This window comes from Heptranchias perlo, chromosome 29, assembly GCF_035084215.1.
Source record: "Heptranchias perlo isolate sHepPer1 chromosome 29, sHepPer1.hap1, whole genome shotgun sequence".
Taxonomy (NCBI): Eukaryota; Metazoa; Chordata; class Chondrichthyes; order Hexanchiformes; family Hexanchidae; genus Heptranchias; species Heptranchias perlo.
Window position 1 is genome coordinate 19012945 of NC_090353.1, and position 15479 is coordinate 19028423.

At 41.3% G+C, this 15479-nt stretch overlaps 1 protein-coding gene across 1 annotated transcript in view; it reads left to right on the plus strand.

Moving 5' to 3' along the window:
- mllt1a (MLLT1 super elongation complex subunit a) overlaps positions 1-15479 on the plus strand; it is a 64584-nt gene that overhangs the window by 34914 nt on the left and 14191 nt on the right. The window contains exons 4-7 of the mRNA XM_067968227.1: positions 1012-1155; positions 3896-4021; positions 6895-7461; positions 14254-14341. Of these exons, the coding sequence (XP_067824328.1) occupies positions 1012-1155; positions 3896-4021; positions 6895-7461; positions 14254-14341 (925 nt within the window). The remainder of the gene's footprint in view (positions 1-1011; positions 1156-3895; positions 4022-6894; positions 7462-14253; positions 14342-15479) is intronic.

Consider the following 15479-nt stretch of genomic DNA (forward strand, 5'->3'; position numbering starts at 1 on the left):
CCGGTTACTCGACTGCCCTCCCAACCTGGAAAACCAGCAGTGGGTTGGGGTCGAGTTTCACATTTTTACCAATTTCATTACCTCCATCTGACCCCCTCCCACTTAAAATTCCCCCCAATGTGACGACAGGAAGTAAGGCTTTTTAGACAGGGAGTGTGCATTAGATGTAAAACTTGTAATGAGATCTAAATGGATAAATTACTAGTGGACCTTCTGTGGCATTATCCATGGTAAGTGATATTATGCTATTTTGTGAGCACCTTGTTGTATTATATAATGCGTAGAATATATTTTGTTGCTGAAGAAAGGCTGTGTCTGGTTAGGGACACAAAAATCTAATTTCTGTTCAGAAAACTCCGAGTGTGGTCTTTCAGGGTTCAGGCTGCGGAACACACAACCCTGGCTCTGTTGATCTCTTTTTATATATTATGTATAAATACGATTAATGAGGTGAATTAAGAGGATGCGGACATTCTGACTCTGGTGGTTTCTGTTGCTGAGGAATTGCAAACGGTCACCTTTTTTCCAAGTGCGACAACAGAAATTTGAGTGTTACACTTGCAACATGATGTATCATTATATTGTAATCATTATACATTGTCGATCGGTATTGGCTGCTTTCTCTAATGCCAGTACAAATGTGACTGGGAATTTAGTGTGCATGATCTGCTCACGTCAAATATATTCATTTGTTTAGATTTAATTACATTTGCAATTTATTAGAAGGGAGGGAACCAAAAGATCAAAAAAAATTAGGAAAGCAGAAAAGTCTGACTTCAGAATGGAATCATTTTAATTTGTGTCTGGAACACCATGAACTTTCTAAGTTTACAGTCTGGCAAAGTCAAGTATAAACATGACCACTAATTCGAGCAGGTGGTATTTTAACCTGCTATATCTGAATTTTTGATTCAGATGTCCTCAATAGAACCACGTTTTGTGAAATGGCAATTTAAAGTGAGTTTGTAGTGAAACGGAGAGATTCTGAAGAGTTTTGTTTTTTCCTATCAGGAAGAACCGAAGAAAGTCTGTTTCACATACGATTTGTTCCTAAACCTGGAAGGAAACCCACCTGTGAATCATTTACGTTGTGAGAAACTCACTTTTAACAACCCAACCAAGGAATTTCGACGTAAGCTTTTGAAGGCAGGAGGGGTAAGTTCCAGTACTTGAAGGGGGAAAAATTACAGGGCTATAGGGAAAGAGATGGGGAATAGAACTAATTGGATCGCTCTTTCAAAGAGTTGGCACAGTCACGGTGGGTCAAATGGCCTCCTTCTGTGCTGTATGATTCGATGACAATGTTCCTCATCTTTTGTCTGACTCTGCCTTCGCATTCCTGGTAATGTCTTACTGAATCTATGCTGAATTTTTTCCATTGTTTTCGATTCTTCCAATGATGAGGTACCCAATTCTGTACGTAATGTTCCAACTGTGGCCTAAGAGGTCTTGTACAATTGCAGCATTGTCTCCTTGCTTTTGTACTTTGCTCCTCTAGGTACAAAACCAAAAATTCTGTTTGCCTTTTATATGGCGGCTTTTCTGCTAGGCAGAGCAGGTCTAGGTCTGTAGACAGAAGAGGCCCTTCGGGCATGTGTAAAACTTTCCTTTATGGAGCCAGGAGGAGCAGGAGTGCTCCAGGCCCCACAAGAAAGGTCACGGCCTTCCCTGCCCTGGAGTGACAGAGGTAGAAAAGATACAGAAGCTCAATATTATTTACAGTTCAAGTACAGACGCCAATGCAGCAAATAAGTATGCACAGTTTAAAGATATGACCACATGAGGAAGTAATGACAAATTAAATAAACAGATTAGACTAAAGCATGAGGGAAGTGGATGTGTCAGAATTCTATATATGAATGCTGAGTGTTCGGAATAACATGGTTCTGACCTGTGGAGTGATGGAGTGTGTGACAGTGCCTCCTTAGAAGGACTCTCCTCCCATGAGATGTAGTCTTTGGGGGGCTCTTGCTGTAGAGAAGGACCTAGAGCAAAGTGAAAAAGGACAAGAGTTAGGATGGCGTTGGGAAGCTGCACATTTGCAGAGGACATGCATCACAATGTAATTTGATGTAGTCAAGCTGGCTGTGCATTTTTTCAGTGCTTTTAATGAAGGTGTACAAGTGATTGTCAGAGACCTTGTTCAGTGAAGCCACCTTGAAATGGCCGACGCGCACAGCTCTGGCAGGCCTACAAATATCTATGGATTGCTGCTCAAAACTGACCCGGAGTTAAAACCAGGGCCGTTGTGTTTTTCAACCATGAAGAAAACAGAAAAAATGGTGAGGCAAGATATTAATGTTTAAAGCTTTGCTTGAAATTGAAAGAAAAACTATTGGTTAAAAGGGAAGCATAATGTGACCTGATAGAGGTCTTCAAGATTTTAAAGGGTTATGGTAAGATAAATAGTGATAAATTATTTCAACTGGTTAACAAGATGGCAAAAAGAGGGCACAAATTTAAGACAATTACAAAAAAAAAAATTAAAGGGAAGATTAGCAAAAATTTCTTTAACCAGAGGGTGATTCGAATATGGGATTCTCGGCCACAAAGTGTTGTTGAAATAAGAGTCCAGAAATTTGCCTAAACGGAAATTAGATTAGGATGAGAGCGATAGATTTTTGGACTCTAAAGGAATCAAGGGATACGGGGGTCGGGTGGGAAAGTGGAGTTGAGGTCGAAGATCAGCCATGATCTCATTGAATGGCCTACTCTTGCTCCTATTTCTCATGTTCTTATGTTCTAGCTCGTGTGTAGAAAAAACACTGGTGCAGGCTTTATGGGTCAAATAGTCTGTGGTATAACAGTCTGTGATTCTGTGTTGTTCATATACTTTATATAATACATGGCAGATTTTTATATTTATATATTTCTTTTGATTTCCTGAGACATAGCAATCTGATATCCTAGTTTGCCATATTGGTCTAGCCTTGGTGAAACTTTCTCTGTGACTGAATAAAGCAACTATTTGAACCACACCCTACAGATTCCATGCCTGAAAAAAGAGAGAATATATGGGATTGTATGCTTAAACTAAAATTGCTGAAGAGTACCTGTGTAGAAGGCCAAGTGCCCGGCTTCACAGTAAGAAAACAAGAATTCCTTCTTCGCTGCCACACATGCGTAACGTTTCAGACCTTTGCACATGTGGGTCCTTGAAGTGTAGTGAAGTGTCGGCTCAACAGTCAGCTCACGTTATTAAAAATGTTCAGTTTGTTTCCCAGATCCTCATCTGTGTCCTCTGTTTGCATTCCTGCTGGTCTTTGAACAAAGCCATGGGAGACCCCTTGCATGGTCAATCTGTTGTGCATGTTCTGCTTTTATTTCAGATTCCCAGCATTTGTTTTTTCTTTTTATCTCTGCCCTGTTATACATGCATGGTCAGTTCAGTTTTGCTTGCCATGTTAACTACCTTTTATATACATGTAGAAGTCCATCTCAAAAAAATTGGTAGGTATGGATATCAAAATAATAAGAAGGTAAGAGTCCTATGCAATAGCCCCAGAAAATATTGTGCACTTGTCGAAGAAGTCACATAAAGCCAACCTTTCAGCCCATTGTGTTTTATCAGCGTAACAGGCTTCTCCGGGCCCTTTCTTTACATTTTACCTTGTTTTAGATAATTTTCAAAATTATGTCTTAACAGCACACCATTCGTAAGGATAGTTTGAGATAATTAATATTTCGAATAGTTTCATGAGACTTGGCATAGTTTTCACTTTAAAACTTTTGACTTGACTTAGAAATAAATCAGTGCAGTTAGATCTGTGGCTGAGTGCATAATAATGGTCTTGTCTCGCAATTTGTGTATGCTTTACAGGTTCCTCGTGATCTCTGCCTAATAAACCCATTCCAAATAACAAATTGTCAGACATTCCTTTCATTTATTTTTTAGGTTATGGTAATGCCTGAAGGAACTGACACAACCTCTAGACCAAGCCCGGACTATCCCATGCTACCCACAATTCCTCTGTCCGCATTCTCTGATCCAAAGAAAAGCAAACCATCTCATGGGTCAAAGGTCAGTTATGCTATTCATAATGTTCATATTGTCTACTTTCAGAATATTTTCTAAAAGTGAAAAAATATTTAAGTTTTAAATTTCTTTAAGGAGAAATATTGGGGGTAATTTTCACCTTCACTGTTTGGTTGGTAAGCTGGTGGATCGGATCACCCACCTGTTATAGAACCTGCCTGATTCTCATTTTGATTGAAATCATTGGAAGTGAAAATCGAGTGGGTTCTATACTGGGCGGGTGATCCACTCTGCCAGTTTATCGCTCAAACGGTGAAGGTGAAAACTACCCCCATTATGTTTTGTCTGTCCCAATAGCTCTAGCTGTAAAGCATAGGACTCAGAGCCTGGGAACTTGAGATCAAACCACAGCCTCCAGACATGGATACTCCAGTAGAACCTCACTATGTCATCCACCAAAGGGACTGGTTAAAAATGGTTGATTTAACAAGGTGGTTAAGGCAATTTCAGCTGAGCTCCATTATAAATGCTGCTGCATTGTCTGTGTTTTCCTGAAGTCTTTTACCGCCCACCTCACACCATTTGCCAAACCCCCTACTTTTCTACCATGCTCCCTGTGTCTTAAGTTCAACTCATATATTATATATATATGAATAAAAATGAAAATGCATCCAGCGATGATCCCTTAGGTAACCACTCTTGTCCATTCTGAGCAACAGCCATTATTCCATAACTGTTTGTTTCCTGTCTGTCAACCAACTTACTGTTCATGCTGCTACATTTCATCGTGTACCATATGCCTGAATTTTTGCAACAAGCCTCTTGTATGACTGCTTACCAAATATCTTCTGAAAATCCATACATACTACATCTACTTCATTCCCGTTATCTATCCAGAAGAGGTATGTAAGATAGTAAATGGTACAGCAAAAGTTAAACACACTACTTCAAGTTAAACTGTGATAGTAGGACAAGGAGCACAGTTCAAAATTACTAAAGGAACATTTAAAACTCATGTCAGGAAGTATGATCAACACTTGGGATGGACTCCCAGGTAGGGTAATGCAGACAAATATCTTGGAATCCTTTTATTTAAAAAACAGTTGGATATGATGGGGAAGACTATTCCCCCTCCCCCCCGCCTCCCCTCTGGAATAGTTGAACTAGGATGGGTTGAATAACCTCATTCTTATGTATTATAATTTTTTGAATATTAATCCAAAATTATTTCCTCACCAAGACTCAGCCACACAAAATCCCCCTTTTGCAATCTTTTGAGCCCCACAGTGTAATTCTGTAATTGATGGTGCTGTAATGTAATTACTGTCACCACATCTACAGCATGTTGCGACCATGCTCTATGTTTTGTGCTGATTGTTTTGGTTAAAGACACTATCTTGGAGATGCATATTGGGAGCTGGGAGGTCCGACAGGTAAGTGTAATGGGAAAGTTAAACCGAACACCCAGGAGTGACACACAGGCCTCATGGAGATAGTGTGATGTAACTTTATTGTAAACCCAGGAAATGCATTCAATGTGTGAAACTTTTTTTTAAAAAGCCAAGAACCTGCATTTATATAGCCCCTTCCATATCCTCAGGATATCCCCAGTACTTCACAGCCAGTAGATTACTTTTGAAATGTAGGGAAACAAAGGAGCCAATTTACTCACAACAAATGAGATAAATGACCAGTTAATCTGTTTTGGCAGTGTTGGTTGAGGGATAACTGTTGACCAAGACACCAGAAAAACTCCCTTGATCGCCTTAGAATAGCAATTAAATTTATCTGAATTGGTGGACAGGGTCTTGGTTTAGCGTCTCATCCGATACTGCAGCACTACCTCAGTACTGCACTGAAGTGCCAGCCTAGATTAGTGCTCATCTCCTGGAATAAGGCTTGAGCCTACCATCTTTTGACTTCGAGATAAGAGTGCTGCCACTGAGCCAAGCTGACACTGTAGATATTTATAGTAGTGGATCTCCCTTTGCACTGCTCATAGTGCAGCATAGGATACATACAGTGTAATGTCCAATATAGTATCAGGGCACTAGTTTACAGAAAATTACATAGAAAATACAGTAGCAGACCATTCAGCCCAACTGGTCTGTGTCAGTGTTTATGCTCCACACAAGCCTCCTCCCACTCTACTTTATCTCACTCTATCAGCATAACCTTCTATTCCTTTTTCCCTCGTGTACTTATCTAGCTTCCCCTTAAATGCATCTATGCTGTTTGCTTTAACTACTCCATGTGGTAGCAAGTTTTACATTATCACCGCTCTCTGAATAAAGAAATTTCTTATGAATTCCTTATTGTGTTTATTAATGACTTCCATAAATTTATAACTCCTAGTTTTGATCTCTCCCACAAGTGGAAACATCTTCTCTACCCTATCAAAGCCGGTCATAATTTTAAAGACCTCCATTAGGTCACCCCTCCACCTTTTTTCTAGAGAATAGAGCCCCAGCCTGTTCAGCCTTTCAGTATATGGTGGTTTGGGAGATTTCCAGCGGTCTGCATAGATTGCATATGGGCCTGTGAGCTGGGATAGCTACACAGTTGAGTTTTTTGTTTGTCAATTAAAAAGTGACATCAGCACATTGCAGAGAATAACCACATATTGTTAAAATATTTTTAATATTTATATAGATATTGGTCACAGGTGACGCCCACAGAAGGAGCTTGTCAATTATAAAAGTGATCTTACGGTCAGAGCACATTGTGGCAGATTTCCAGTTTTCATATTTTTTTGTACATTTTTTCAAGATTTGAGCACTGTTCAAAAAGTTTTGGAACGTAGTGCTAATTATTGTTTAGTGTGAAATGAAGTACACTGTGTTTATTTTCAAACAATTTTCTGATGTTAGGAGTTATGGTTGGTTGCTTTATGAATTGCTTTTGTCTTTACAAATCAGGACACAAATCGAGAGAGCAGCAAATCCTCAAAACCTCACAAAGTCACAAAAGAGCACAAGGAACGGCCCGTAAAAGACCCTGAGAGCAAGACAACTGTAAAAGAACCTGAAAAGGAACACAGTAAATCATCGAAGGAGTCATCGCGAAAATCAGCAGAAAGCAAGATTTCAAAGGAAGAGAAGGCTACTCCAAAGGCAACTTCTAAAGAACCAAAACCTGCCTTCAAGGAGTCTAAACTAGATAGCATGTCGCCCAAGGGAGGTGGGAACCTACATCAAGAGACAAAGCCCAGTATTAAGAGGCCCTCCAATGTAGATTCGTTGAAGGCCAATGCCAAAAAACAAAAGAAAAGCACTTCAGAGACATCAAAAAGTTTCCCAAGTGTCTCACCAAGAATTTCTTCCTCTTCTTCATACTCTGAAAAAAAGCAGTTGAAGGAAAAAGAAAAGGAAAAAGTGAACGTTAAAATAGAGAAGGTTAAATCTGAAAGTAATGTGAAAGAGGTGAAGAAGGCTGTGGATTCAGATGACTGTAATTCAGAAGATGAAGTGGTGTCCAAATCTGAGGTAAAGAATTTTAATCTAAAATCTAAATGTGGTTTTCAGAGGGAAGTAGCACTTTGGTGTTTGATGCATTGTGCATGGAATTGTAGGAAGTGGTATCGTGTAAGTGGTTGTCATGACAGTTGATGACCGTAGCCATACCAGTGGAAGCAACAGCTATATTTCCCTACATTGATTATCTCAGGCAATTTTTAACGAAAATTCTACTAAAGAGTAGCATTGTTAATTATCTGGGAGCTGATCACCCAATCACCTTCTCAGCCAGGGAATGATGCAATGACATTTTTCAAAAAAAGTCTTTGTAGAGATCTCCGTTCCCTGATGGAAACAAGCCATGTGATCAAGTTTGAATTAAAGGAGTTAGAACAAATTAGATCTGTTCAGTCAAATGACTTAGTGCGATCTGTCATCGTACTTTTTTCCTCAAGGCGGGATATAATGTAAAAGTAGGACCAAAGACCAACTAATAAACTGTGCTGGACATGCAATGTTCAGCTGTTCTCCTAGCTGGCAATGTGGCTGTAACAAAATAGGGAAATTTCTGTGCTATTATTTTGTGAACTAGTCAACTAGCTAGGGTAAATCCGATTTTTAAAATTGGCTTCACGCAGCCGTGTCTCTGGTAGGACTGCAGGAAAACTCTCTAAGATTTAGCTTGGTATCGACCTCTTTAATTATGACACAGTATATAAGGGGTTTAAAAACTAGCTTCGCTCACTGTATTTTCCAACTCTTTTGTTTACATTTTGTCGCAGTAATTGTTCGTTTTGTCAAGAATCAAGTGATCAGGGAACCAGATTAATCTCTCGTGTTTCTGAAATACATTTTTAAAATTTCAATTCCACTCAATTCTAGCACAAACATTTTGTGTCTTTCCCCCAAATATTTGTTTAATTAACTGATCTTTTTGCTTTTAATAGACAGCTATTTAAATTCATACCGTTTCGGTAACTGTTTTAAATGTATTAGTCAGCTATCTTTTTAAATTGGTGAGTCTATCTGGAGTCTTTGAAGTGAGACTGTCTGGAATCTGCGAAGACAGTAACCCAGATTACTTCAACAGTTAGTTAGTGAGAAAAAGTTTTTAAGAAAATTAAGTACAACACTCTTCAGCATCAAAGTTGCAAACTATTATTAGCTAAACTTAACAACTACTGTAAAAGTATATCTTGTTCCTGCTACTATTCACTTGTCCTTTTATTGTTTAAAAATTTATTTGGCAGTTAAATCCTAAAACAGTCTCGTCGAATACTGATGCAATATTAATTTAAAAATCTTGATGCTCATTTTAAAAAGTAAGAACAATAGCAATGCAAAATAGCATGGAGGTTGCTGTCTCTTTTGCTCATAATGGTACACGTCAATGTTCCTGTTAAGTGCAGGGTCCCTTTAGATTCATGAATGCTTTGATTATAAGGTTCACTGGTTTGTATGGAAAATCCTGATTAGTAGGGACCTTATTTTTTTTTATTATTCGTTCATGGGATGTGGGCGTCGCTGGCAAGGCCAGCATTTATTGCCCATCCCTAATTGCCCTTGAGAAGGTGGTGGTGAGCCACCGCCTTGAACCGCTGCAGTCCGTGTGGTGAAGGTTCTCCCACAGTGCTGTTAGGAAGGGAGTTCCAGGATTTTGACCCAGTGACGATGAAGGAACGGCGATATATTTCCAAGTGGGGACGGTGTGTGATTTGGAGGGGAACGTGCAGGTGGTGTTGTTCCCATGTGCCTGCTGCTCTTGTCCTTCTAGGTGGTAGAGGTCGCAGGTTTGGGCTGTCAAAGAAGCCTTGGCGAGTTACGTAAAGGATAGTGTTTGTTTGGTGCTACTCTGCCATCGACAAAGATGAGGAGGATACCTAAGATACTTTTTTGCTTCTGAAAATCTTCAGGGAGTTCCTGGGACACCCGTGGGTTCTCTGATCTGTAGGGATTCTGGCGCAAGCCCCATCGCTAGTTTTTTTGGGGCAACCCTCCATTTAGTTGCCCCACAGACATACGCAGAGAAAAATGAGGGACAAGGGCCAGGAACACCCCTCCTACTTCATTTACATTCTCACACTGGACCTGCACCTACTGCAGGCACAAGCCCAGTTACTCCAAGTTTAGGAACCACTGGAACCCTCAGGACCACATTGTGGAGCGAAGACTGAGGCAACATGCCGTCACCTCCTTTTCCTCTTCATTGCGCCTGGGAACTGAGAGTTCTCCACGCACAAAGAAGAAAGTTTGCCCTCTGAACTTTGCAGATGAACTGATGGATGCATTGAACCCTACAAGAGACAAACTTGACTGTTTAATCGGAAAGGCCTATGACCTATCAGAAAGCAAGAAATGCATTCTTAAAAAGAGCATACTAACCTCTTGTGGACTGATTCTCATTTTATTCTTATGAAATATTGTGCTGATTCAGTATTTTGCCATGTCCCACTGCTTCTGTGTCGCTGCTTTTTATTCTAGGGGATCATTTCAAGCTGTCACTAGGTACACCACCAACATTAGCCAGTCAGCCCATCTACCACACGTGCAGACATCAGACAGGGCTGGCGGGAGGGCATGGATTCACGTTATCATGAGCAACAGCATCGTCACCAGTGTGCATTTTAGCGATGCCACTAGTGCTGGGCACTGGCTCTGTCTGGCCACTGATCTGCAGGAAAGAAGGCCTTATGATACCAATGAGTGCAGTGAAGCTCGCCCCATGGTTATCTGTAACTGGATACCAAACCTGTCAAAGCCAGAAGAGACTGTCCTCAACAATCTGGCATCCCAGCCCTCTGTGGCAGCAGTTTGAGTATCCATGAGGAAATCACAGACTGCCTTTAGGGCTTTAGTGTCGCCAGGGCCTCTGCTACTGATGCCCTTGGAGCTGCTGCATACTGCACAGTGGCCTGCAGAATTGTTAAAACAAACTCCAATATGCTATGCCATCTAGTGGTGGACTTAATCAACCAAGCTGCCATCTGCAGCAGGCTGTGTGAAATGGTCCCAAATATCTGCACTAATGCTCGATGGTCTGCCAGCAAAGCTCTTTTAAACACAGGACCCGAGCTCCAGATCACAAGGCTCTTCACTCAAGAGGCAAAGACTTGAGTCAGCAACATCTTTCTCGTGCTGCTTCTGCTCACTTGTTCTCTGCGTTGCCCAATAATCTTGCCTCTTGCTCACTCTCTAACTCCCTGGAATGGATGTCTCTGAGCTGCTGATTTAAATGGGGTACAGAAGGAATAACGGTGCCTGCTGTGAAGTGTTGGCATTATTGGAGGCTTGTGTCTGCTTACCGCAGCACATCTACAGGAGGGAAAGAAGAGGAGAGATCGGTTTCCTGAGGACTGAAACTCGTATCTCACTTTCAGTAGAACAAATGATCGGGTATCATGATATAATTCACTGATACTTAATGCAGGGTGTAATATGAAGAGAAGCAGAATGTCATAATGTACCCTCAGCTGGCACATGGCCCCCGAATTCACCAATTCCAACCTCCTCTATGGCCTTCTTCCCCAGGATTTATAATTCTTCCTCCTCATAGGAAGTTACAGGTCTGAGCTTTGGGGAGCTGCTTCCTGCCACAGCTCTCTCAACTGTCATGGGCTGTTCGCTCCTTAAAAAATGCAAAAGTTAGAACTTTCTGTTTTTGGGCCTAGGCCCTAGGAGGGGTTTTGGGGGGGTGGGGGGGAACGCGGCAGTGACGATTCATAGATTTTTTTTTAGAGTAAGAAATTTATTTCAGTGCAGCAAAAAATACTGAGATGATATCTAGCCTCTTAAGCTGCTGTGGGCCTTTAAATCCTATTTGCTTCCTCCCCACTTTATGGCAGTCAGTGGTGTTTCTAATTGCTGCAGCTTGCCCAAATGATTAAAATGAAGCTGACCCCAGGAATTACAACTTGATCAGCGCTTCTCACGGAGGGCGGTGTGAATAGACTGTGTCCCACTTGTGGTTAGGCTCGTGCTGATTGGAAGCTCTAGGCTTGAGTTCTGTTTGATGTTTCTTTTTAATGTTGTTCTGGTGTGTAAGTTATTAGGAACTGTTTTCTAATTTTGCAAAAAGTGTCTTTGTTTAATGTTTCGGGTCTGCCTTAGATATTCTGTCAGGTACAGTGGTGCTGATTGCTCTCACAATTGGTCCAAGCATCTTATATTCAGGAGATGCCTGTACTACTCAATATATAATTATATGGTATTGTAACCTAGAGGTGTAACAATAGGAACCCCTTGTGATCCGAACTGGATATCGTGTCTTTCACATGTGCCTTCACGTTTGCTTCTTCTATCACTCGGAAGGTGGAACACTTTTTAAAGTTTTTCAAATAACAAGGCTGGACACGAACGATTAAGATGCTTTATTTTACAGATAGCACGTGAACGTACAGAGTAACAGTTGTAATCACATCTTACCTTGATTCAGCTATCTACAGAGCACTCCTCAAGAACAAGAACAATAATAAAAATACGCCACAATATCCCTATTTTCCTGGCCCAGCCCTTAATTTTTCCTGGTCAGCATCCTGATTCTGGGCTTGAGATGAGTGAGTTCCCCCTCACTAGCCCAGGTTTCCTTCCCAGACCTAGCTGGCTACCTGACTGCCCATGTGTCCCTTTTGTCCTTGTCACTCAGTGTAATCAGCAAATGGGAAGCCGCTAATCTTTTCACTATCAAGTGATTCGCCAGCGGGCTTGTCAGTAAAACTGGCTACTTCTCCTCCCCCTTTTTGTGTGGGTTTAAAGAAACCATATCCTGCTATTCTCAAAATGAAACGGGGCCATTCTGGCTTAATGAATCTGAAGTGAGACAATCGTTGTCTCAGTTTCAAATATTCACCTGAGGAAGGAGGAAGCCTCTGAAAGCTTGTGGATTTTAAAATAAAATTGTTGGACTATAACTTGGTGTTGTAAAATTGTTTACAGTTTTCAGTTTCAAATAGCCTGTGAGCCAGGATATTCCACAAACTGGCTTGTTTGACTTTAATGCACATTTTCAATGTCTGGCCCATTAGCAAATAAACCCTTTGACTAAGTGCATCAGTCTGTGGTGTCCAAACCTTTTAAATCATTGGGGGTAATTTTATCGCCTGATTAAAAAACAGGTAATCGCGAATCGGCAGCCCGTTTTACAGCTCGCCCATTGACTTCATTGAAAAAGAAAATCGGGTAAGGTATAAAAGGGGCTGCCGATTCGCTATCACCTGTTGTTCGCCTGTAATTAAAGTTACCCTCACTTCGTTTTAAGGCACAACAGTTAACACAACTCATTCCCAAATCCTTTACATAAAGACAAAAAAAAAATCAGTCTTCAATTTATTTGTTTGGGCATTTAATTCACAGAAGAGATCATATTAGTCATTTGGTAAATTACCTATCCTACTTGTATTTTTCTATTTATTTATTTTTGAAATATAAAAATGATCTCAAATGCCAAATCCCGATAAATCCTAGACTATCTCCATGTTAAAGTTATGTCAGTAGGTCCCTCAAATGTAGATCATATCTGCAGGTGGTGCTACTGTTTGGTTTTCCTGACTCGAGATAATACTGAATGATGATAGTCTGGTGCTTCACGACAGTACCTCTTGCAGTTCCTATTAGCAGGGTAAGTGATTGCAAGATGCTGGTACATCATCAGATTGCCATTTTGGACCATATTAGCTTCAATTGACAAATGGAAAACCTTTAAAGATGGTGAAATTTGATAACTACTAGTGGATCTTCACTGAATTGATTAAATAAATCAGTCTGTTTACCTTTAGACAAGCATCTTGCAATGTTCCTTTTAAAGCCGCCCAAGCTACAGTTCCTTTAAATGTAAGTTTGCATTGATGATTCAGTAACTATCAATTACTGATAAAGGTGCAGCCTGTAAACCTAGGGTGGATTGTGTCTGTAAGAATAAGGTTCTCCTGCAGCCTATACAAAGTTCTAAAACTTCAATTTGATCGCCGTCTTATCCAGTTTGATGTTTGTGGAAGTAAATGGTTTGTTTTGTTTTCCTCCCATTTGTTCATGTAAATGCTATCATGAATTACTGCAGTTCAAAGGACATTGTCAATCTGGAGGCTTTTACCCAAATTGTATATCCCTAGACAAATAATTATTCATTTGTTTTCTAGATGCAAGTAGAATTAGACAGTGGGAAGAATTTTAAAATGGAGCTTTTAGCCCTAACGCGCTGTTCCCGCTGGCCGCCATTTTAACTGCTTATTGCAGTTCGGTGGTTGAGGTGCCTGCTGGATGCAAGCAGGACCCTTAAAGGGGTCCCATTACATCAATGGGACCCGGATTGGATTTTAACTTTGGCCTGAGTGGGGAAGGGGTTTCCCGCCAGGTGAAATTAGGTCAAGAGGCCCTCCAAGGTAAGTGGAAATGTTCCCTTTGTGGGCCCAGGAGGAGGAGGTGGAGTGCTCTTCCGGACTGCACAAGGAAAGTTGCGGCCTCCCCTGCCCTGGACTTCCCGCCCTTCCCGAAACCCACTCCCTGTGACTTACCTTCTTGCCGGTGAGCTTTTCTGTGGTGCCGGCCGGCTGCCAAAGGCTGCAGAACTTCCCACTCACCGACCAGCTGCAACTTTCCACTCGTTCTGGCCGGGCAGCTGACCAATGGCACAGAGGTGAGACCTGGGAATGGAAATACCCTGGGGCCTGTTATCCGGGCCTATAAATACGTTTTGCACTCGTCCCACCTTCGATCGTCCGAAGCTCACTGGGAGTTAAAATTGACCCCACTTAATTGAAGATGAATTTAGTTGATTAACTGTTGGATCTTTTTTCTGACTGATTCGTGTTCCTCTTTTTCCACGTTTAGTCTGTACGGACCAGTCAGTCCAATTCAAGCTCAAGTTCAGATTCAAGCTCAGATTCCGATTTTGCACCATCTCAAAACCACAGACAAGGTAAGCAACCTCCTCTACGTTGCTGCTCACAGAACTGTTTACAGATACATTTATCCAGAGTTCTGGAGCTGTGCTCAACTGAGGATCAATGGAACTGGGCATGCAGGATAAATACATACCAAGTAAATAAATTTCTTGAGTACTGCCCCCATTCGCTTTGTTTCAGCAGTTCCCTCACTGTCTTGATGTTGTCTCTTTTAACGTTGAATACCTGTTCATTGCAGATCATGTCAAATTTAATCATGTTACGATCACTTTCATTCCCAGTGCACTATCATTGTGTTTCTAGAATTTTCCGGAAAGGTGATTAAGTTTTTTTCAGTAATGTTGATCTGAGAAGTACTTTATCTAAACTTAAGATCATGGCCCATTGCTACCCAAAGCTGCCTGAGCACTGGGACCTGCCCAGAGCACTCTGACCCAAGTACCAATATTGCCTCCTTTGCATTCTCTGCCGCCTTTTCCTCCCTCGGTGTCACCCTCCATTTAAATCTCCCACCCTCAACCTTGCTATCACATGAACACCAACAGGACCATTGCTGATTACTCCTTCACTCATTCATCACATGCATTCCCCTGCCGGCCTCCAATCCCTCCTTTTATGCCATGGGGGAAGAAAAAGTATCCCCTCTAACACCAGTCCAGGAAGAGGAAAATCAGACCCAATAGATTTGTCTGAGATCCTTGGAGTGGGTTGGAGGGGCTGCGTGAGGAGGGGAGTACACAACGCAGGGCCAGGGTAACTGCATAGCCATGAGATACTATTTCTGCTAGTCGCAGGCGCACGAGCAAGCGTTGCACAGCTGAGCCTCATTTCTCTCCACATTCTGTTTGTTTCCTTCTTCCACTACTGTTGTCAAACCGCATAATTATTTTTTCCAGCATCTGCTAGTAATTTTAAACTGCAACTATGAGTAGAATGTAGCGCCAGTTTAAAGGATACGGGCCGCCTTCTCTTGCTTGTACACTTCTGTTCAGAGATCTTCAGAAAAGCTTTACCTTTTAGTAAATAATATAAGAAATGTTGTGGACTATTCATGTTTCTTGGCTTCGGACTTTTATTTAAATTACCCATTAACATGCCTTTAGATTTATGTTGTGCAGAAAAAGGGGCGTGTGTGTGTGTGTGTGTGTGTGC